The sequence below is a fragment of the Tachysurus vachellii genome, chromosome 12, assembly GCF_030014155.1.
Source record: "Tachysurus vachellii isolate PV-2020 chromosome 12, HZAU_Pvac_v1, whole genome shotgun sequence".
NCBI lineage: Eukaryota > Metazoa > Chordata > Actinopteri > Siluriformes > Bagridae > Tachysurus > Tachysurus vachellii.
This window is the reverse complement of record NC_083471.1, coordinates 16,648,092-16,671,262: the sequence shown is the minus strand read 5'-3', so window position 1 is coordinate 16,671,262 and position 23,171 is coordinate 16,648,092. Positions and strand designations below refer to the sequence as shown.

General features: G+C 37.9%; 1 protein-coding gene across 2 annotated transcripts in view; it reads left to right on the top strand.

Annotated features, from left to right (window-relative positions):
* The window catches only part of LOC132855390 (uncharacterized), a 62,183-nt gene that overhangs the window by 20,182 nt on the left and 18,830 nt on the right, over positions 1-23,171 (top strand). For both annotated transcript variants that reach the window (XM_060884291.1, XM_060884290.1), the window contains exons 7-8: positions 7,018-7,140; positions 16,154-16,384. In XM_060884291.1, the coding sequence (XP_060740274.1) occupies positions 7,018-7,140; positions 16,154-16,384 (354 nt within the window). The remainder of the gene's footprint in view (positions 1-7,017; positions 7,141-16,153; positions 16,385-23,171) is intronic.

The window sequence follows — 23,171 nt, the reverse complement described above, 5'->3', positions numbered from 1 at the left end:
ACACCCTGCCTACGCAAAGCTGCTGCTGATGTGTATTAAGAAGGATGTCATGTATTAGATCTAGGAGGGGCGTTTAAAAGCCTTGGGTATGATGGGCCTTATTGATGACTGCAGGATGATATCAGAGGTCATGTTGCACAGTATGTGATCCCAGAACTGACCGTCTCAGATAAGCTCATGGGTGCTGCTTGAATATCTGACGGAGAGGAAGAAACGAATACTGAGCATAGGCTGAACTGCGGCTGCCTAATTAAAGCAGACAGTCATCTGTTGCTTAAACTCCAGCACAAATCTTAAGAGAACACCGTTGCTATCAAAAGAAGGCCTCAATACAAGACAAAGAGCTCAGGGACCTTAGGTGAGGTATGAAGATAGCTTGAGAGATAGATATGTACACCTACACAGCTACAGAAAGCCTGACTTGTGTTGTGAAGTAGAAATGCGTTCTTGTGATAAGGCGCTGACCCCAGTGGGTGCAGGCCATCTGGATGGATTGCTGGCACTGAGCATCTGCAGAAGCCCTTATATAAGAGAGAGAGAGAGAGAGAGAGAGAGAGAGAGAGAGAGAGAGGGAGAGAGAGAGAGAGAGAGACTTGAGCTGAGTGCATGCTAGTCAGCACGGCTGTTCGGGGGCCGTGGCTGACACATGGATCACTGTAATTACTGGGCAGTCCAGGGCCGGTTATTAGTTTAGGGAATGTCAGGGGCGTATATCAAACCCAATTTGCTCTATAGCTTGAGAGGTCACCCATCTTCCTGTGCCTTTTTCCCTCCCTCAGAGACATAGGGCGGATAGCCTTCAGTACATACACACAACAACAAAGACTACGCTGTGCACCTATCATACATAATTTATTAAATATTTTTTAACAACACTAATATCTGTTGTCCAACTGTGCAATATGACTTCGATGAAAAAACACAAAGCTTGTCAAAGTCAATATAATGATCTCATGCTGGCAGTTGGTCTGTAATGTCTATCTGTTTGGATAGATTGATAGTTGGATGGATGGATAAATATTTCAAACATTCTTTCAGTCGTTCTATCTGTTGTCTTTTGTCCTCTCGTTCTATCTGTCCGTCGATGCTATAAACAGTCCCTTTGAAGAAAAATGTGCAGACACTAAACTCTCCTTTGTTATATGTTAAAGAAATAAATAATTTTGTTTCTGTTAAGTCAGAGTACATTTTTAATTGGTTTATTATTCATTTTTTAACTGTGTGGAGGAAACTGCACAAAATGACGTTAGCAAGTTTCTTGAATACAGTAAAAATGATCTAGTATTTCATTTAAATTGACAACAAAGAACAAAGGTGAGATTATTAAACCTCTTTCTAGACATTTTTACTCATTTCAAGTTTGAAATAACCTTTGAAATTAATTTCTAGAAGGAAGCAAACTAATCTGCTTATAGAAGTAGAAAATGTAAAGCGTGTAATAGTATAATTTGTAGAAATGGTCGGCTTCATAATATTATGTTTGGTTATAATTGTCATCTTCAAATAGAAAGAAATTTGACTACATTTTCCTTTTTTTTTTGCAAAGCATCCACCATACACATGGATGCGAATTATCCATTACTATAGAAACGTTCACGCATTAGAACGAATGCATTACTATTGATGCTATCGTCAGTCTTCTAGAGAATAAAACAACAATTCATGACTGTTCAAATAAGAGAATTCAACATGTCTAACAGATTCATATTCCCTGCCCTCATATTATCAATAAGATGATCCCTGTACAGTCAGTGATTCCCCCAGCAGCATGATACCTGTGCTAACAGTTGACTGAACAGTTGTGTGCTTCCTCTTAAGCCTTCTCTCTTTGTTTTATCATGTTCCTTTAAACCCTCTGACCACTTTCTGACAGCTTTATGCTAATTCAGTGTCCTGGTCATGCCAGCTGTCAGGTGGCCTCAAAGATGGCAGTGGGGCTGCTGTCCCTGTGGAGGCTGATTGAATGTATGATGGTTGTTCCAGAGTCTGGAAAGGTGTGACTTGGGGCCAGGAAAAGGCTGCTGTCCTGAATTGTGTACCTGTATTAGAGGAATGTAGCAGATGGTGGACTTGGCATGAGCACTTGAGCACAGGAACGACAAGCCTTCATTTAAATTACGCTCCACTGCCCATGCTATGAGGTTGAGCCCACCTGGCTGCTAAGTGAGCAGGAGATGTGCAGGAGCTACATTATGTTCTCTTTGTCTCTACACTGAGGCACGACTGCTGGACCTGTCGTGTCCAGCGACACGTACATTTTCCTCCGTTCATTCTTTTTAGACCACCCCCAAAAAATTCCATTTCTGCTTGTTTTGGTGGTACAGATATTAAGAATTAAATTTCTTTAACATGTCACACTTACTGTGTCATGTAGTGATAATTGGTTCATGTAAAATTCGACACTTTGGGCTTTAAATATTTGTAGTTTTTCAAAAGTATTTCTGTTTTTAATTAAAAAGGTTAAATCAAGCACTTGGATATCTGGGGATAGAAAATACCGACTTGTACTGTATGTCACAATTTCTTATGATATATTGTTGCATAATATATTGGAAAGGCTAATTATAATGAATTATCTTAAACTGTGATCAAGACAATTGTAAGGGACACATCCCACTTTAGATTAAACTACACTGCTTGTCCATATACCCGTTTCTACCTGCACTGAAAACATGATCCTTACATAACTTCCTTAACGTGAGTGTAACGTGAGCTCAGTCTGGGATTTTGTGAACTAAACTTCATTAATATCCAATATGCTAATTGTAAAAGGAGGACAAGGTAGTCAGAAAAAAAGTTTTCATATTTAACTACACTAGTTAATAACTGAGCTAATGTTTTTGTGATAAATGCAAAATTTTATTATTATGCTAGAGTTATTTTGGCAAGTATTAACTTACTAAATAATATCACAAACATATTGAGCTAAGCTAATTTACTAGCAATCATCATGCTGGCTAGTTATTTGGAATGACAGGAGGTGCGTATGGACCTTGATAATGGCTTCAACGAAACGTAAATGTGAAACGCACCATGAACACGTACCTATAAATAAACCCTTTAAATAAACACGTACCTAGATTTCTTCTTTATTCTATGGAGTCTTCACAGAGGTGGGATTGTGATCGAACACTGTGCCATTGATTGCTAGTGGTAATAGCAGCCTGAAGAAATGATCTCCACAGCAGAGCTCAAGTCTGTGGGCTGCTTATTTACTGACAGGAACAGAGTGTGTACAGTTTGCCTTAAAGTATTCCAGCTATGTAGAGCTCTGCTCCTGAGCGATAAGCTGTGAGGAATAGAGGAAATGTTGTTTACTACAAAGTCCAACCTTGTTGTGAGCTTAGCATACAGACACTGATTAGCTTCCTCTGGGAGTGTACACTTGCCTTGTTTGCACTGAAAATAAACGGCAGACTGCAAAGCCAGACAGAAAGCAGTTTTCCCGGAAGAGTGATGAATATGTAAAGCACATTTTTGTAGCCACTTTAACATGTGTGATTGGATGACAAGGCAGATTCTCAAATTATTGCAAATTCTTTAATTTTTGCAAATTTCTTCAGTAGAGTTATCAGTGTAGGCTGATATACCACATCTATTCCACAGAAATAAAGTAATATAAAAATCATTTTCTACATTTTATATCAAGAATAATAAAAATCACAGAAAATCATAAAAGAAAGAAAGAAACAATTGTATATTATACAAACTATAAAATCTATTTTTAGGTTTAATTATTTATATATATTTTTTGCATGTGTATTTTGGCACAAAGCTAAATCACTGCAACAGCAAGAGTACTCAAATCAAACCTGTTACATAATCTGTATAAAAATACAAGGAACTAACATGGTTAAATGGTGAGAAGGTTTTCATCGCAACCTTGCAGAAGCCACACCTGAGAATAATGAAAGCCAAGATTAACTGGTGGAATCAGGTGTGGATCCTGTTTGATTGGAACACCAGACCTTTCTGGATAAGACTGGAAACTTCTGACTTATGGTTATAAATTAGACATCAATTCATCGTGTTTGTTTTATAGTGCCAGATCATGTTACCACTTTTGACTAGAGCCATAGACTGTGAACAGATGAGACACCTTATTTGAACTTGTGAGAGAAGTGGGGAACAAATGTTTAGCTCTTTGTCCAGTCATGTTTAAAGGTCATTAAAGTCTATGGGCATCTGTGAAAATGCATTTCCTTTCTTGATCAGAAGCTGTGTTGGTTCATGGTTAGAAAACTGAAGATATTGAACCACAGCCTAAATTTATTGATTCACCCTCTGAAATTCTTATCTAGGTCTGTATGTGGTTTATGATATGCCAGGTAACAAGCCTTGATCTATTGTTTGATTACATTTTTACCTCATTGTTGGTAATGTAGTGTACTTATTTAATACACTGTTTGGTAGTTTTGTAATATAACATTACGGTATATTTTGTAAAGGGGACATGAGATCCAATTCAGCAATCATGGCTGATGCTTAAATATTAAAGGATCAATCATTCTGTCAGTATACATGTAAAATACTGTACTACTAATCTATATTTATGTCTTGTGAGAGGTAAATGGCAAAAGGTAAATGTAGCCCCAAGATTATAGCTTTACTTCCTAGCTAGCGAAAGGTATGATGACAAATCCTATAAAACTGGAAGCAGTCCTGAAAGAAGTCATCCATTTCTTCCTTGATGAGTCATCTTCCTTGTTGATAAACGACAGAAGATTTTAGTGGGGAATTTCTAGCCAAGCTACTCTTAGTGGGAGTATCTGCTGAAGTAAAAACCTACAGAGCTCAGAAGCACCGATAGTATTTTATCATTATGTAGTTGAGCTAATTTCTGGCTGAAGCTTGATCTGTTCTTACCAGTCAATTTGTATTCCGGTCACTTTATTTAGCATAAAAAATGCTATGCTAAACGAATATGTGTAAATGTAAAAGTAGTATACAGTACAGTATGTTGCTCACTTCCACAGGTGTCCATATTTCATGCCAGCAGCTCTTAGATCAATGGTGCAGCTGCTGCCTGTGCTCTCAGGCAGCTCTTCCTGTCTAAGCTTAGCTTTCTCTTGCTGTCAGATTTATTTAACTCTTGTGTGCTACAAAGTATGTACTAGCCCCGGGCATCATCAATGTACACTCTGCTTCTCAGACTAATTTTCTGCTCGTTATGTGAACACCAGCTAGAGAACATTACCCTGCATTCCTTTGCCCCTAAAGCCTAAAGCAGTGTCGTTAAATCAGAATAAGCAGCGATGACAGGAAATCGCATATACATTGTTTACAGTCCAGGGCCAGTTCAGGCTCTGCAGACAAAGGAGTAAATAAGAATATGATATTAGTTGGAATAAGTATCAAGCAATTAAGAAAAAAGAATAAAGGAAGTGATAACAGTGTGTGTGAAGTTTTTCTACATGAGGTCATGAAAATTATGAATGGCACATAATTAATTATATATATATACATATATATACATATATGTATATATACATATATATATATATATATATATATATATATATATATATATATATATATATATATATATATATATATATATGTATATATATATATATATATATATATATATATATATATATATATATATATATATATATATATATATGTGTGTGTGTGTGTGTGTATATGTATATATATGTATATGTATATATATAGATAGATATATATATATATATATAGAGAGAGAGAGAGAGAGAGAGAGAGAGAGAGAGAGAGAGAGAGAGAGAGAGAGAGAGAGAGAGAGAGAGAGAGAGGGGATTATGGAAAATCTTCATTGTTTAAAGTCCACGGTGCTTCACTGAATATATTTAAAAGACATGTTTTACTCCAGACTTTTACGATTATTCCTTATCAACACTGTATGAGAAGATCCCAATAGCTTTTTGTCTAAATTATATAACATATATCTAAGGGAGATAAAAAATGTTTTAAAAATCTAATCAATAAGTATTATAAAAACAGTTAAAAATACTATTTAAAAATCTTATCGTATATTAAAAAGAATAATTAAAAATATGAATGTAATAAATAAAAAAAATAACAAATGCAATATAATATTTTATACAAATGTTCTACTATATCATTATACTATATACTACTATGTATTACATGGCATTTCCTCAGCTCTACATTCTACTGCTGAGGCAAATGTATTTGCACCCCATTGAATTAATGACAACATTCAATTTAGTACATGTTTACACTTCAATTGTTTTAATTGTTTCTCAAGTTATGTATGGCACACAAGAATGATATCTTTATAAAACTCTTAATGCTCTTCATGTTTTCCGGCTGTGTGGCTGTCCCATGAGTTTGACGTAATCCTGTGCTGTCATACTAATGCAGGATTTAAGGCAAGTGTCATACTCTGAGATTTAAATTGTAAAAAATTGTGAGAACTTTGTTGTGGATTATCTTTGGCTGTGATGGATCACAACTCATGACTCTTAAGAATTTCAGCAAAATCAGGCTTAATACCAGCCGCAGATGCAATGCAGGGCGGCGGGTGGAGGGATGCAGAGTAAAAATATTTCCCAAATGAATATTGTCAGATTTTCAGGTTCTCTCTCACTCATAAAACTTTTTATTTATTCCACAGGCAAAGAACACAAATAGTCAATACCAGTTACAATACTGCAGTAACAATCAGCGCACATTCTGTATAGAAAGGATCTCATCCAGTGTTATTAATGCCACTTGGGCATTGATGTTAGAACTCAGAGTTTTATTTTTCATATTCCGCTCGATCGGCATAGCCTCAGATAGTGCAGTTGCTTTGATATTCTTGGTTCTGTGCTACGGCTCTATACAAAAATAGTTCTGTTGCCCTTTGAAGTTCACCTCTATATTGAAGGTAAAGAAGCTTTAATCTTTCACCATTGTCCCAATAATCCTGCTCCTTTGATGTCCAAGTGTAGGAAGGTCCCTAAAGCGTGAAGTCTGGACAGTAGCTGAGGGTCAGTGACAGATGCTGACCTGCTCTTACTGCTTTTCTAGGTCACTTTCCCAGATGATTTTGCCAAGCCTTGGATACTAAGTGGGTCGAAACTCAGCAAGCAGCCCATCACTCTGCTGGATCTCTGTTACGGCAAGACCAATAACCTAAATCTTCAGCAAGTGGTGAGTCTTGAGAGTTAAGATCTACTCCAACATTAAGTAATATGCTTAATTTTGTAGGTTTAATATGTTTAATTTTTGAGTTAAATTGAAAAGCGATTTAGCATCTGTCCCCTGTGTGAGACTGCAGATAACCGACAGCCCTCAACCCATCCATTGTCCTGGTGTCAAATCCTGCTCCTGGTGACTGTCCCCATTGTGTCATATCACAGTATCACTAATCCAACCGCACCTTGATCTGTGTTATAATGGAAATCAATTTAGCTTAAAACTCTGTGAATGAACAGGTGATGGCTGTCCTCGGTTTGCTCATTTCTATACCTCTGAGTCATACATTATTCATATTCGCATGTTAAACATATTTCTACTAAATAGCACAAAATCTAAAAAAATTAATCAATGCTAAATTCAATAGAACCACTGCTTGAGTCATGTTTGACTTACAATTAAGTCTTATATCTCATTGACATTTATTTAGCAGATGCCCTTTTCCAGAGCGACTTATGTTATCTATTAAGGGATTTCTCGCTCTCCTTTTTTTTTTTAATACAACGAAACAATTGCAGCTCAAGGGCCTTGCTTAAGGGCCCAGCAGTGGCAGCTTGGCATTGATAGGATTTGAACTCAGGACCTTCCCATCAGAAGTCCAATGTCTATTTACTACCACTACCACTCCCCGTTTCATTTGTTCAGTGAAGACAAGCGTTCCTCAACATCACAGCTCTTCAGCTCTTCATTGTCATGTGCACAATGAAACCTTTACATGCAAGCTGTTCATCAAGACTACTGCAGACATCCTCACAGTCCAAAGACAATACAACACAAAGCCAACAATAACCTATCAGAATTTATAGGCAACTGTAGGATTTTAAACTATAATTTGTAATCCTTTTCACAAAAAACAATAAAATAAAAACAATCACAGCCTGCTGTGCTCTAACCAGGATGCTGGATGTTCATCCTGAACTGCAGCGGCACACTTGTATGGTTGATTGCTTTGGAGAGAATTAAAAAAAGTTTCCCTCTTTGAATGGCTCCAGGCAGTGAAGAACTTAAATCATCATGCAGCATGCTGTAAATCTAAGCTGTAAAGTGTGCAAGGAAATGTAGTGGCACAAAAGGAGAGATTTAAAGAGGGTTTATGTATCTTCATCTTAATGTCCTTACAAATCATTTTACTCGGGAAGGACGAACGCGTTAAAATCACATTATCAGGATAATTGAACGCTCAGATTTCACACATTTCACAATCCACTGTATATCCAGTGCTGTGTAAAAGTCATAGTCTAAAATTTTATACACTCTTTTCATACATAATTATTTAAAAGCCACTGTACACCTACAGTGGCTCGCCATGACAAACTAAATGGAGATCATTCATTTTCAGTGATAATTGGTGTGACTTCCAGCATCATGAACAACAGCGACCATTAAGAAAAGTTGAATTAAAAAAATAACAGAGAGAAAAAAATATATAATATTATACTCTTATCAGTCCATATTATAAAATCCCTATATTATATTATGCAAAAAAAATTTCAAATATAGAAATACAACATAAAGAAATTATCTAAAAATGTTATTTGAAAATATTACATTTACATTATATATATATATATATATTAATTTTTTCTATAAAAAAACAGAAAAATATATACAAATTTTATATAACAAATTCATACATTCATTCATTCATCTTCTACCGCTTATCCGAACTACCTCGGGTCACGGGGAGCCTGTGCCTATCTCAGGCGTCATCGGGCATCAAGGCAGGATACACCCTGGACGGAGTGCCAACCCATCGCAGAGCACACACACACACTCTCATTCACTCACACAATCACACACTACGGACAATATTCCAGAGATGCCAATCAACCTACCATGCATGTCTTTGGACCGGGGGAGGAAACCGGAGTACCCGGAAACTACACACACACAAGGCGGAGGTGGGAATCGAACCCCGACCCTGGAGGTGTGAGGCCAACGTGCTAACCACTAAGCCATCGTGCCCCCCTATATAACAAATAATATTTATTATTGATTATTGTATCACATTTCCTCAGCTCATTCCAACATTCTATTGCTTAATCAAATGCAGTATCATGTATTGTACTACATACGTGTTTTTTCCATAAATATTTAAGTGCTAGCATTTAGACCTGGTACATCTCTACATGCTGGATTAAAGGAAGGAAGCCATTTGTCCTATACCTAGAGAAAAAGCAAGAAAATGGATAAAAAAACAGCGTCTTATTTTGTTGAATGTTTAAGAACATTTAAGCAAGCCACCTATCTCAGACTTGTCTTCTATAAAAAATGACCCATAAATCTTCCTGGACATCAAGTACAAATCACATTTCAAATAATTGGAACCCAAGCACGATGCAGTGGTTGAGAGCGAGAGATCTACATTTGTTATCAGCTGGGGGAAATTGTCTGTCATTCATAGCTGTAGAAATAGAAATGGTGTGGAGACTATTATCAGGATGTCTAGATGTTTTTTCCCCTTCTGCATCCAAGAGTAATTGTTTGTCAAATAGATTGTCCCTACTCTGTCCTTGGCTTTGTAGAGCTTCAAGAGAGATTTCACCCTAAATTTCACTCGGTTCCTTTCCCATTTCCACACCCTCCTATTCTCCACGGTGGGCAAAATAACAAAAGAGAATGTCATGAACCAATTTGAATTTAAAGTGGATTTTTCTTTGACCGCCGTCCCCGGAGAGCAGCAGCACAGCAGCACAGATGCACGTGTGGAGTTTGAACGCATGACCATAGAATTCCTGACAAAATCAAGAGCAGCCCTTTAACTGCACAGTTGAGCGCTAAAAAGTTTACACAAAGAACATTTTTTTAATAATCAGAACTCAAATTGATTTTCCAATCAGCCTGATGAAAATGAACAAAGTGCCGGGTGGTGTGTGGTTTTAATCACCGTTCTCTCTATTGACTAATTTTATAAGATCAGGCTGAAAATATGGTAATAATCTATTTAACATTTGATGAGTTTAATCGGAGTCAGACTGGGTGATGGTAAATGGGGACCCTGGGGGTTTTCAGCAGCACCTTCGCAACCCTAATGACATTTGTATATAATGAGGCCTCATATGGTCCTGTGTTAAAGTCATTAGAAAGAAGACAGTGCGATTTCCTTCATGGTTAAATGAATTCAAATAGCATTTGAGTCGTAGATAGTACGCATCTGGTGCGATGTGATGTATTTCATTTTCAATCTCTGCATTTGTAAGACACATTGTTCATTCGATTAAACCACTTAACGATGATTTATTATTAATAAAGCAATTTGCAAACGAAATGGATTCTTCCGGCTCGGGCTACGTTCACAGACGATTCGTTTTGGGGGCTGACTTTTAATTGAAGTGCAGCGCGTGAACTAATAAAGTAACACAATGAACTGCGAGGCACGTATTAGAAGTGTCTTTCTGACAGAGAGCTGTCCGGTCGTCTTCATGATCTTGTTTGCACAGACAGAAACAGACAGTCGAATGTAGACAGGGATGATTAGGCATGGCAGGACAGATGGGGAACACATGGGACTGGACAGGCATGCACTTTCTTATACACACACATGTAGACAAACACACCAGTACTTACGTGGCAGGAGGAGCTTCCTGCAGTTGTGTCTATCTTGTTAGCGCTAGCCAGTAGCTGTCAAAATGCATGTGTTCAGCTGAGATGTGCTCACCTCTGGAAGCTTTGCTCGGTGTGAGAAATGCAGCTGTTCCAGCAGTGCGAGCATTATTACCTTTTAATTTTCATCTCAGAGCAGTACTAAGCAGTAGAGAAGCATTTCATTGCAAAAAATATTTACTTGCATTTCCTTGAACAACAACATACAATTTAAAGCCTTTTTTATCAGTGTTTAAACTGGAATAACTGTAACATTAAACAATGATTGTGATTGCAACAACCAAAAATAAAAGAGCTTTAGTTTTGTATTTCCATTATCATGCTAAGTTCAGACATACAGCAACTAGCAGCGACAACGTCATGAGAGATCATTTATTTTTAGCTACGACTTCAGGTGACATGAGACACAGCGACTGTTTGTGACTAGATGGGGTGTCCAACAACGTGACAGTTACCAAAAGTTGGACTTTATGCAAATACAGAGTACCTTGGTACTGAGAGTAGCTACAGGAGTGAAGACACTAGAGCACACGTGATCCGTGGCAAAGAGCACACACTGCCTCTCCTTCATCTCATATGATACAGATAAACACTGAATTTTATATTCAAACGTCTAACCTCCCTCCAGAAGGTTTAATTTCAGTGGCAAGAAAACTGATTTGGAATGCTAGTTGCTCCACTCACTAATAAACATTATTATGGCAACCAGTAGAAAGATCTCCTAGTGGTGACTTCATATTACCAGGACTGGCATTAATAAAATCACTGTTTGTGTACATAGCATCAGAAAAGTCAATCAAACGTTCTGGGAGGGAGATTTTTGGCATTTTGTAGGAAATTTTGAAATCAGATCAACCTTGTGGGAGAAGTGTTGGAGATACTGAGATGACAGCAACGCTTTAAGCTGGAGGACATTTCAGTCGAAGCTTGCATGACTCTCTGTTGGTTTGGGCTGAAGCCACTCTTGTTCAGCTTGGGAGAGTTGTGGCTGTAATAAACACAAACAATATTTTTTAAAAAATATCACGTCTTTGCAAACGTCTTTACTTTGCATTGAGAGGCTTCCACCAAATGTCTTTTCAATTTGACACAGATTGTATGTTGCTGTTCATGAAAATGTTTTGCAGTTAAATCTGAATGGTGGATTAAAATATGCATGCGCACACACAGGAAAAGCGAATGCAAATTCACATTTGATGAATTAGCATTTTCTAATTAGCACTCGAATTCAAGTCCAGAATACTCTGCCATAATTGTGTCTAAGGTTTCGATATCTGAACACAGTAGCGGCATCGTTCTCAGCGACACTAACGTATCGTCATGTCTTTGGAATGTTGGATGAGTTCAGTAGCACAGAGTTTATATTCAAGTCTACATCTGGAAAATGAGATGGGGTGAGAAGTTGAATTACATTTATCTCTCTTGTTTTGGATGTTGGACAAAGTCTGATTTAGGTGCAGGATTACAGTGTAATATTTAGCTTCCATATATCCTGCTGTAAATCCACAAGTAAAAGAAAAAAAAAAAAAACATGAATGCTCGGACTTGGGTATACAGTGCTAGTTCTCACTGCCATGCTTGAAGCTGTTAGCATTTAGAAGGCAGTTAGATATGGTAAGTATAGCAGTTAGATATCTCATCTGGAATAATTTCACACTTAAATTTATTCTGTCCATACCAGAACACCATATGTGTGTCTACTAAATCACAGCTAAGGCTGCCCAGGCTACAAATTGGTCATACGTCCACTGTAATGGAGAGCATCTGATACCTGGAGACACTTTGTCCTGACACTGTGGTCAAAAGGCAAAACTATCTTTAAACTTGATGGATTTGTGAGAGTCGTGCAGGAATGAGACCAAGAGGACAACTGGAAAGGTGATTCTTTTTTTTTATTATTTTTATGTCTCAAAACAAAGTATTTCTTTTTCCTCAACACTGCGTTCCTGTTTGTTATACCAATTTAAAATCTGTGAGGATATTTTAGTTACGGGTACGGAATGTTCTAGTGTTAATTTCGATTCATCCCAATGACTCTGTTCACCAAAATGTTTTGTACACTGATTCATGTAGTGTCTTGAAAATGGTGTTTAATAATGATAGCAGGTCTATTATATTTCCCTATATTTTGTCAATTGCAACAAGATTGTTTTATGTACAGATATAAAACTTCTCCAGTGCTCAGTGCTACTTGGCTCTGCCCCTTCTCCTCTAGTTGAACCAATAAGACAACCGTATCTAATGCATGATACATTTTGTTCATTTCTTTCACAAACCCGTTCCTTCAGTTTGTACTGAACCACATGTCCCAGTTCATACAGAATCAGTACTGCTCTTGTTCAGACTTAACAACTTAACAGGTTTACAGTAGTGTTAATTTTGTCACCTATTTTTAATTTAGTCTTAGTCTTGTGCCAAATGTCCTTGTTAGTTTTAGTCATATTTAGTCATTCACATATCTTTTTTTGTTAGTCTAGTTTTAGTCAAAAAAATTTTAAAATAACACATTATTACTGAGATTATTACTGATAAACATTTCAGTAAAAAAAGTGTTTCACACATCTCAAACATTGGTTAAATGTCATAAATACCTGACAAAATACACTTGTTGAATGATTTTTGTTGAATGCAAATGTTAAACGTGTCTGGTTTTCAATTTCTGATTTAGGAGACACATTCACAAATGATTAACCTGTTCTGAAGAGTATTTTATTTTCTCACTCTCTCTCTCATTTTCTACCACTTATCCGAACTACTTCGGGTCATGGGGAGCCTGTGCCTATCTCAGGCGTCATCGGGCATCAAGGCAGGATACACCCTGGACGGAGTGCCAACCCATCACAGGGCACACACACTCTCTCATTCACTCACACACACACACACACTACGGACAATTTTCCAGAGATGCCAATCAACCTACCATGCATGTCTTTGGACCGGGCGAGGAAACCGGAGTACCCGGAGGAAACCCCCGAGGCACGGAGAGAACATGCAAACTCCACACACACAAGGTGGAGGCGGGAATCGAACCCCCAACCCTGGAGGTGTGAGGCGAACGTGCTAACCACTAAGCCACCGTGCCCCCAGTATTTTATTTTAACCAACACAATTCAAAAGCTGGGGCCCAACAGACTCTGACTGACAACTTAAGTTACAAAGGTTTTTAAAACTGTTTTGGTAGCCTTGTGTCTCATGTTTCTGTTCAAATCAGAAATAAAATAAATATACTCAGAAAAACTGAAAAGAATAGGCCTACTTTACTGTGGGCTTAAAATACAACCTATTTACAGTCCGCGAATCACAAAAGTATCAGTGAGAAGTTGAGAACACTTGTTTAAACAGTGCATACACTCGAACTTGACTGCACATCACATTTTTTACTTTATTGATACTGCTTTTAATCATAATGCAAAGACCGGTCATCGGGACATAAGCTGTCATGTACAATAAAAGAGCATGCGCAGCGACAGGAAATATAATTGAACACAAAAAGCTGCCTAGACCAGGGGTGGACTTGCGCTCAGGACTTTTTTTTGAGCGGCGTGTGGACGAATTGCTTCTACGCACACACTAAACAGCGCGAAGCCGCGAACTCGTTGTGAATATTTTAAAGGCGTAACAGCTGATGAAAAAGCAGAGACAATTGTAGACGAAAATGAAGAGAGATTTTATCTTAGTTTTTATTTTATACAAAACATTTTCGTCTCGTCTTTTTTCGTCAACAATAATGCATGTTAATTTAGTCTTAGTCCGCGTTTTTGGACAGTGGTACAGTCTTGTCATCGTCTCGTCTTAGTCATGAAAAAAAAGGTTGTTGACGAACATATTTCGTCTCGTCTCGTCTGACGAAATTAACACTAGTTTACAGCCTTTTTCAGTAAGAGGTGTATGTTTTCTGTAGGTGGGGAAGTAGTGGATTCTTGTTTACTGATCAGAAGGTCAGCGGTTCAAGCCCCAGCATCACCAAGCTGCCACTGATGGGCCCTTAACCCTCTCTGCTCCAGGGGCACTGTATCATAGCTGACCCTGTGCCCTGACCCCAACTTCCTAAGCTGGGAAATGCAAAGAAAAGGATTTATCTGTGCTGGAATGTATATGTGACAAGTAAAGGCTTCTTCACAGCACATACTTTAAACACTGACAAAGGCAGTCATGGGTTTTTATATAAGTGGAACTTTGAAGATTTGTGAAAAAGTACTGATTTGTTTATGAATGAAACATCAGTAATCATCAATAAACCCCACTATATTTTAATGATAAAAAGAAAGCAATATAAGCTTTTATTTTTGCTATTTGCATCACATTATATGCTGTTAGCTAATATTTGAAAGCAAGCACAACAGTAAACAACAATAGAAAACACAGAATGGGCTGGGGCTGATTTCTTTCTATCCCAGGCTGTAGATTCATGCACTGTATATGTGGCAGTTGTGAAATACAGTCATGGGTGTAACGAATGTCTGTGGATTATATATTTTCTCATTATTTTCCCTTAAAAAGCATTTGGAGAAGAAATTCAAAGTTGATACACTAAGCACACATTTCAAGCAGAGAGAGCGTAAGTTTTAAGATTTTGTTTGGTTTAAAGAATAGCTAAGAAATTTTCTAGTTTATTTGTGTGTGTGAGTGAGTGAGTGAGAGACAGACAGACAGACAGACAGACAGACAGAGAGAAATTTTGCCCACATATTTCTGCTTATTCTATCTGTGAGTCTTCACAATATAATGTCAAGCTATTCATAGATTATTAAATTTGAGCCTCCCATCTAATATTACACGCAGTAGTCACTGGCTTTAATGTAACACAAAACTGTAAAAGACAATTAGATATTTACAGTGTTGTTTCTGTGGCATGAATCTTTTATAACCATTTAGTTTATCCTGTGTGTCTACCTTCTACACTATTAAATAAAAGGCTTTGTATGTAAATGTAAGCTTTAATGTGGAATGCTATAACACTATGTTTCTGTTTTAGAGAGTTGTCTTTTTAACTGTTTGGAAGATAACATAACGTATGAGCAACCCTTACTTTTTCTTTTCTTTTTTTTTATCTAAAAACGTATTGCCCGTATCCGTTTTGTAATTGCTGTTTGATCCTGGTTTTCACAGCTCATGTAAAAGCTATGCCTTTGCTGCTCTTTGGTCTTGTTATTATTCCTGTCACCTTGAGCTACTTTGTGGCATTCCATAAACAGAGGCCCCACATTCTGCTGACGGCTCTGACTGGTGTCCAACAAGCCTGGACCAGCAGGACCGCTCTGTTTCAGACAGGTGCAAGGCCCCCCTGCAGCCAGTCACCTGTGTCCAGCTCTCTTGCATTTTCACGACTGTTGACATTGCTTTCTCCCTCACCTACTTCCTGCAGAGCGCCCTGGAGTCCAAGCTCAGCCAGCTGTTCAAACACCTGCACGGAATGAGACAGACCCTCAGCCTCATCCTGGCTCCTCAACAAGACCCTGACAATCCCGCAGTACACACGGCTCCTACAGCCGTCTACGCTCGGCTGCTGAACCAGTCGCACCACTGCTGCACAATCCTGGATCGTTGTTGCCTCGACCTCCTGACCCTGTCTCTCATCGTGCCCTCGGCACCCTGGGTAAGCGGATCGCCTCCCTGCAGCCATCTTCCTGATATCCATCATTTGTTATCCCATTGTTAGCTCAAAGCTTCAGCGTGTTTTAGGTATCCGGGGTGACATGAAGGTTGTCCTTGTTTTGTAAACTGATACATTTGCACTTGACAATTAGCCTGTATGAGGGATTCAGGAGCTGGGTGCAGGAATGTGCACAGTGGAAAAACAAAGCAAAGAATGTAAAACAGTGAAATGTAGCTTCTGATACTAAAGCAAGCTATTCAAGCATGTAATCTTCCCTCTCTCACCTTCTCATTAATAACTAACATAAATAAATATCATCATTTACCTACGAAATCGGTCTGATTTAATTGTAAAGTGCATACTAGCAAAACGTAGACTAAAATGCTCAGAACAGCTGAAATTTTGTAATACAGCAAGCAGGATTAGTTCTCAAATCAAACCCTTTATCCTATTCCCTGTCATTTCCACCCATAGAAACCGCTTTGCGTCATCTTCCCACCTGATTTGGGTCATGCCGTGTCTCTGAGCCTTCACCTCATGCGTCTGGCTCTGGTCATATTGACTGTATTCAGGGTGATTTAGAGAGAAAAGAAGGAAGTGTTCAGCCTATTGTTCCTCCTTTTACTCCCCATGGATTAACTCATCTGTGGCCCTGAAGATGAAGCAGCCAGACCCACATTAACCCCTGCATTGCCCATCTCCAACCCCTCTCCACACCCAGGGGCTTTAAAAAACGTGCATTATTCATTCCCATTCAAATGACATGCTATCCAGTCGTGACAGAGCATAATGAAACCCGACGCTGTTTAGAATTCTGACTTGCCTCAGCAGTAGCCGAGAGCAGACGCCGATTTTTCAAAGATCTCTCGTATGTAGTGCAATTCACATTTTGCCTGTAGAGTCAAATTCATAATTCAGTTATGCAAAGAGAGACCTTAGTGTAGGCTTGTACTAATAGCCTGCAATCAGTAGAACAAATAGCAGACATCCTTCTCCACTTACCTACGTTTTGATTGGATTTGTTCTGTCTAACAGCAAATTGTGGTATAACCCAATACAAACACATAAACCCAAATGAAGAGGTAATGTGTTGAATACAAATACAAATTGACACCATACTATTTTTGTGCTTGACACTTTCATGAGGGTGTGGAAGATTGGACAGATGTGAAGCTCACTGGCTAAACAAAGACCCTTTTAATTAACACAAACGTGAACGTGTACATGTAGTACAGCATTCATTCGTTCAGCCTTAGCATCTGGCTGGTCAGGGTTGCACTAGTTTTAATGAGGATACTATTCTTTATATTGTATATTTGTGGAAATAGAACAGAACTAAATTCTATTGTATAGTTATAATATAGTAAAAACTGTATGAGAGAGAAAAAAACAATTTCTGGTTATAACCAGTTATGAGCTGGAGTGATGTAGCTGAGTTTGAGGAACTGTCAGAGCCAAATGTCACACATCATGCTGACAGAATTTCAATTTCCCCTTCAAGTTTAAATGTCAATCTAATATATGCTTAAAGGATATTCAGAGCATTAAACAGATACTGATACCGGTACAGATAACAGCATTATGTTGCACCCTTAATACAAACCGCACCCTTATTACACTTTTTATTCACTTTTGTACGTTTATCTTTGTGAACTGGATTATCTGATTGGATTAGCTACAAGAATAAAAATCATCTACATCCTCAATAACTGTTGATTCAGGTTTAAAATAAACACATACATTATTATTCACTTCTCTTAGCTGTGCACATGGCTTTTTAACTAGCAAGATATTTAGCTAAAACACTAAAGCAAAATGTTTACTGATAAAAAACTTAATTAAGCCTCTTGATGTGAATTAGTAAGGTTTAAAATAATTAGCATTGTAATAGTAACAGATTAAAACGGGACATTGGAATAAAACAGGACACACAGCATTCCCTTAACCTGATTAACGGTTAATGCTAGTAGTTGGTAGTCAATTTTTTTTTTTTATTTTTTTTTTATAAATTAATTTAAAATGGTCAAACAGTTTAAAGGTTTAAATTAATTTGGGAATCTACATTCCTACACAAGCTAATTGAGTTTACTTAATTACTTGAGGTATGTACTTTGGTACCATGTGATTGAGTTGTGTAACATTAACACAATTAGTTGTTGTACATCCAGCATGATTTAACTGAGTATTTTCAAAGCCCTGAAGAAAATCACACTTGAACCCTCAGTGCTGATATTTTGTATAAAACACATTAGCACTGCGCTATTGTACCATGTATGGTTTAATCACCTGAATTTAATGCTGTAATTATATCTCCCATTAGAGCTATGTGAATTGATCACACTCACTCTACATCATTCAGTCTGGTCATTCAGAAATGCCTTTAAAGTTTAGTATAAGCAATGGCATAATGTTATGTTGATAAATAAAAATACACAATATTTATTCTTAAATACTAAAATGTGTCTAAATGCTAATCTGCTTTTTAAAGCTACTGAACACTTCCATATGAGCCATGTTAGGTATCTAAACAGCCTAAAAGTCTCTTTTCAGGAGATGAAAAAGAGTCACACTTGGGTAGTGGTGGCCCAAACAATTAAGGTTCTGGGTTGTTGATCAGAGGATCAGGGTTCAAGCCCCAGCACTGCCAAGCTGCCTCTGTTGGGCCCTTGAGCGAGGCCCTTAACCCTCATTGCTCCAGTGGTGCTGTATCATGGCTGACCCTGTGCTCTGACCCCAACCTCCAAATTTGGGATATGCGAAGAAAGAATTTCACTGTGCTGTAATGTATATGTGCTAAAATAAAGGCTTATTCTTCTTCTTCAGTCCATTGTAATGGATCCACATAAATCTACATACCATGCATTTTAACCTTAAAAACAGTCAGTGATCAAAAAATCTGAACAGTTCAATTTTTTTAAATTTATAAAATATATTCCTAAATTGTTAATTTTGGTTCTAGTGAAAGCTGCTACTAGTAGTTCTACAGCTACTAGGTGAATTCTTTTAAAAACAAAGATGATAATTTCCAGGCTGTCAGAAACCCATCCGTGTTTTCAGTCTGGTTCAGGAAGCACTGAAGCTAAAAGTAGGTGAGGGTGGTTAGAGGCCATCTTTACAGGGGGGCGTCTGTTTCTGCCTCAGCGGAGATGCACATATCAAGATCTTCATCATCAATGGAGGATATCCGTCACCCCTCGTGACAAACAACCCAGCTCCATCCTAGAAGAGCCCCCATCAAACACACAAGATAGATGTGCCCAGTTTTGTACAGTGGAACCTCATGCGAGTGCAGTCAGGGACCCATCTGTGGAATATTAGGACAAGGCTGCATGATTTATTGTGATTTTGCATGTGTGTACACAGAATGTTATTAGTCATTTAGAAGGCGTGCCCTCCCAGTGTTGGATGTAATTGGTAGTAAACGTTTACATGCAATGATGGATTTTGTGGCACTAACACAAACCGCAGTCCCAGTAATCATATAACTGCAGGCGAGCACATTTACGTAAAAAAAAAAAAAAAAAAATTACTTGGCATCAGAGGGGGCCTGATTACCATAATTACATCTGTTGGCTTTTAATTGAAGGATTTTAGCCGTTAAGGGAGTACAAATAGTGAGGTTATATATTACATGCTAAGTAAGAGCTAGCGAAAGAATGATAGGAGATAAATGGTTCTTTTGCATGGATGTGATTTCATGGAGTAGCCCATTTCCATAGCAGGGTCCGTAGGGAGGAAAACGGAAATCCCAACGTTACAGATGGCACAGCGAGGGGTGGAAATGTCTTTGTTGTAGGTTCCACTGTGTTCTCAGGAGGAAAAGGATGGGCTTTGTATCCAGGAGAGAAGAGATCCATAGGAATAACTGAAGTCCCTACCATTTAAACACTTCTAAAGGCCCAACAGCTGGTGTCTCAACACTGCTGTGGGCCTCTCTCTCTCTCTCGCTCTCGCTCTCTCTCTCAGCCCCCGATTGATCTGTGTATCTCCCATTAGAAATGATTTACACCACAGGCACACCGTATTCTCGAGGTGCACTAATTATCACAAAATTTTAACTGAGGCTCTTTTAACTCTTCAGCTGTTTCAGTGTGACATGTTCCCTCTCATGCAAATGTTCAGTCGCTGCTTTAGCAATGACTGACTGCAGCAGTTGATTTCACACCCACACGCGGCTGCTCACCGTGCCTCAACCACCCTCAAAGAAAAGACGAGTGCTGTTGCTAAAATTTCCAGCTGAAAGCCCAGTTGAAGTGGAGAGTTTATCTCAAGGTGTCAGGAAACTTGGGTTAGAACTTCATATCAGGAGTTTGTTACAAAACTCCTTTAGCTTTAGGTTTGGTGATATGTGATATGGACTCTGTGTGTGTGTGTGTGTGTGTGTGTACACAGCCTTTTGTTCAAGTGTCGGAAGTGTTTACTAATCATTCTCAGATATTTCCCGTCTGGTAACTTTGACTTAAGTGGTGTGTAAGAGTTCAAAACATAATTGAAATCAGAAACTACAGCAGCAAATTTTAAAACTCCACAACAGCAGCAAATTTAGGAACATCAACATTATTTCAAAGTGGTAACTGAATATCACGCACTCGTTCGTGAAGGCTAACAATCTTCCTGAAGGAAGCTAATGTTACTCAGCAGAAAGAATTCCTCCTCAATATAAGAACTGAAGTCATTTTTTCATTAAATCAGTTTCATTAGGCTGACTAGATAACAGTGAAAAAGTGCAATTTATCTCTGTGTGACAGACATACAGCCAGTCATACTGTCCAGTCAGCATGTCAGCATCGAATATGCCCCCACCCTCTCTACTTTTAGCTACAGTTCATGTTTTTCCGAGTTTGGATTTTAGTTTTACTCGTGTTTTTTCTGTTGTATTTAAAAGTTTTTAAAGTTTTTTAAAAGCCTGTTTTGCTGTCGCGTTTAATACTATCGAGATTGTTATTGTTTGATATTTATGTAAATTGGTTTTGCCACAGAAGCGATTTGTTGTCTGTTCATTTCATATTGAATAAAAAAAGCTAGAGAAATTAGAGTTTATAGCAGCCTGTATTGTAGATTTAACCTTGAGGAACAATGGTTGCTAGGTTTTGGTCCTTACTCACAACTCTATTTACACTGAATTTCTAAGCTGCTTTATTGTCGACATGAATTTTTTTCCCCAGAAGAATTTCTTCATGACCTTTACCTTGCGTGAACACATTCGTTTGATCTTCATTGGGTTCTCTAACTTTGCTCTGTAACCTTGATTTTAATTTGAAAGACCCCATATGTGCAGCTTTGATGTTTTATTCACACACCACGCTCTTTAAATTCTTTAGTAGTTATAGAGAACGCATAGAGGAATATATAGGTAAGTGTGAGGAAAAAATAAACATGGGATTTAAATAAAGGATTTGGATTTATTTCACAGATTTCTAGTTTATAAAATAGTTAAGAAATTGAAGGGCTTTAGACTTGATAAAGAACTCTCTTTAAATAAACCTACTAAGAAATGTTTATTTCACAAGGAAATGGTATATATTTGTAAGTGGTAGATATTTTTAGAAGAATAAAGAAAAAAAAAAGGAAAAGACACTTCTTTTGATTTGGCTCATGGGGGATTTGAGGTGAAAAGCTGATGTTAAGCTAGCCTGAAGCTAAAACACCTGCTCCCACTGCACCCATTTAAATCAGCTATCATCCTCTGTGTTGAAGCGACTGGAAAGCCTTGATGAGAAACAGAAAAAACCGGCAATGTGTGTCGTCATCGTTTTTTGTTTCGAGACAATCGAGTGACCTGCTGCATGGTTTGTTATTGTTCACCTAGTTACCACTGAGCTGTGACAAAAGAAAGAGAAGCTGAGAAGGAAGACGAGAGATGGAGGAAAAACGTGATTGACTCCCAGTAGGTGTCCTTCAGGCTCGGTGTGAGGCGTAAAATGGGGGTGGATCTAGTTGGATGTACATCCTGACAGGATATAAACACATGCTTATCATCTTCTAGCTGAACCTGAACGTGTATCTATGTTGAATTGCAATTTGTGACTCTCAATTTTTCAAAATAACACATCTGTTTTCCAGGTTAGCTTTTTCCCAGTTTGGCAGAAAAGCCATTTTCCACCCACAAGCCAGTTTTCCCCATCACATGATGGCTACTAATGAGGGAGATTTAACTGAAGGCTAAAGAATATTCCCTCTCAGACACATGAAGCCTTTTGAAAGTGCTGCTCGCCACAGTGATTGCCACAAGGAGAAGTTAAAACCATCCCTCTCACTCGGAAGATTAGACCTCGCTTAGATCTCCAAAACTAGAAGAAATGAACATGCAATATCTGGCATTTTAGTAAATAATACAAATTAGAGTTTGTTTATACAAATAAATTAATTAAGCAGAAATGTCAGTATAGGGCTTTTTACACTTGAAATAGTTCACCTCAAACCCTGGGAAACAGAATCCTTGGTTATCTTGTTTCACACTGCTCATAATTTACCCCAGAGGTTAACAGTTCATCCTGGCTCTTTATAATCTGATGTTTCACTCTGTACATCTATAAACACTGTCTTGACCCTCTAACAACCATGACTGGATAAATACAGCATGCGACTGCTTTAAATAACAGATTGTCTTGTGCAATAACTTAAATGACAAAAATGGATTTCAAATTAAAATGTAATTTTTCAATCAGTAAGACTTTTCCTCTACAATCCAATTGTTTTTTCATCACTTTTTTCCTTTTTTTTCTGCTTTTTTCTGGGTTTTTGTGACTGTGAAAGCATGTGATATGAAGCACACACTGTTCAGTGT